The sequence below is a fragment of the Sinocyclocheilus grahami genome, unplaced genomic scaffold (genome assembly GCF_001515645.1).
Source record: "Sinocyclocheilus grahami isolate Dianchi unplaced genomic scaffold, SAMN03320097.WGS_v1.1 scaffold3157.1, whole genome shotgun sequence".
Lineage (NCBI taxonomy): Eukaryota > Metazoa > Chordata > Actinopteri > Cypriniformes > Cyprinidae > Sinocyclocheilus > Sinocyclocheilus grahami.
In genome coordinates this window covers 53,843-55,565 of record NW_015508321.1, presented here as the reverse complement: position 1 = coordinate 55,565, position 1,723 = coordinate 53,843, and the positions used below count along the sequence as shown (strand labels likewise).

At 41.0% G+C, this 1,723-nt stretch overlaps 1 protein-coding gene across 1 annotated transcript in view; it reads left to right on the top strand.

The window, feature by feature from the left end:
- LOC107576054 (RGM domain family member B-like) overlaps positions 1-1,723 on the top strand; it is a 46,034-nt gene that overhangs the window by 8,427 nt on the left and 35,884 nt on the right. Inside the window, exon 3 of the mRNA XM_016262323.1 lies at positions 340-851. Coding sequence (XP_016117809.1) covers positions 340-851 — 512 coding nt within the window. The remainder of the gene's footprint in view (positions 1-339; positions 852-1,723) is intronic.

Below are 1,723 nucleotides of genomic sequence, written 5' to 3'. Positions count from 1 at the left end.
CATATCCAATGAAGCAGTTACTATTTTCACACTTTTGTTAGACCATATCCATAAAACAACTTAACTAAAAAGAATCCAGACAAGGAATGTTTTCATGGTTTGGAATAGCAATCAGCAGCTTTTCAGATGCCATGCTGACTCGAGTGCAACCAATGAATGTGTCAGAATGACAAAATACAGCAGTCGGGTAGCTGTTAAACAGGTTTAGTAGCTAAAAACCATCTAAGGCTAAGAACTTTAATTATGAACATCTCCATCACCAACCAACCATCACATAGTGATTCTCTCACAGTTTTAAATGCATCTCATTAATGCCTAATTCTTCTTGATTCTCAACAGTGTGCTGCCAAAAATGTCGAATTCAGCGCTGTAATGCGGAGTACGTGGCCTCATTCTCACCCTCCGGTGGCTTGCAAGAAGAGGTGCTTCCAGATGTGGACTACTGCATCGCTCTGAGGGCCTACTCGTTGTGTACGCGCCGCACAGCTCATGGATGTAGAGGGGACTTGGTGTACCACTCCGCTGTATTCCGAATTAAAGAGCTCTTTGCACAGCACAACTGCTCCAGTGATGGCCCAACGTCGTCAGCCAAAGCACCCAGCACTTCCAAGCCGCCAGTGGTGGACGTCTGCAACTATGAAAGCAGGGTGCTCGCCTTGGGCCCGGCGGCCCAACAGAAAAAGTATGGACATTGTGGATTATTCGGTGATCCTCACTTGCGAACTTTTCGGGATGAGTTCCAAACATGTAGGGTTGAAGGGGCCTGGCCACTCATCCACAACCGATACCTTTCGGTTCAAGTCACAAATGTACCGGTGGTTGAAGGCTCCAGTGCTACAGCAACCAACAAGGTTAGTTGAACAAATTGCATGTGTTAGCTTAGTGTAAGTGTGACCTGTTCCAAACTGTATTGGTCCCTTTAGTAAAGCAGAGTAACCATGATACTGGTGGGTGGTTGTTTTCAACCCTTGTCATCAGTGCAAGTATTGAAAATGTCAAAGCAATCTTTTACTCACCCACATGTTGTATTCTATATGACTGACTTTTGTTTTTGTTTTTGCAGAGCACAAATGAAGATATTTTGAAGAATTTTTCAACTTTTATGTCCATACAATGAGTCAGTAGTGTCCAAAGCCAACATTTGAATCCCTTGACTTTGTAAAGACAAAAACGCAGACATTTTTTTACAAAAAATATCATCTTGTATGTTTCACAGAAGAAAGTTGGTTTCGGACCCAATTAACTTTCATTGTAAGGACAAAAAAATCTTCAAAATATATTAATTTGTTCTTTGCAGAAGAATGAAAGTCACATAGGTTTGGATGACATGAGGACATGTTTGGGTGAACTTTTCCTTTGATACTATATAAAACTGTTTGGCAAAGTATATTAATTTATATTGTATAATATTAAAATAGATTACCATATAATTGTAACTGAAACTAAGGATTTTGGGGAAAAGGGGGCCGTGTTTTATGTTCTTGCATGGTCCAAAGAAACCATTCAAACCAAAAGCTTGAGAGAGAGAGACCGACAGTCAGCCCAAACAATGATGTCATTAGGGGGGCATTTTTTTCTCTTGTATTAAGGGATGTGGATTTAGACTGTTGAGCCGTGGCAGCAATGCAGGACCAAAAGACTATAATAGAATCCCCCAGCTGTTTCACAAAGAGTGGGGGAGACACAAAAGTTTGTACCCCCATCAAAAATTATTCAGACTATA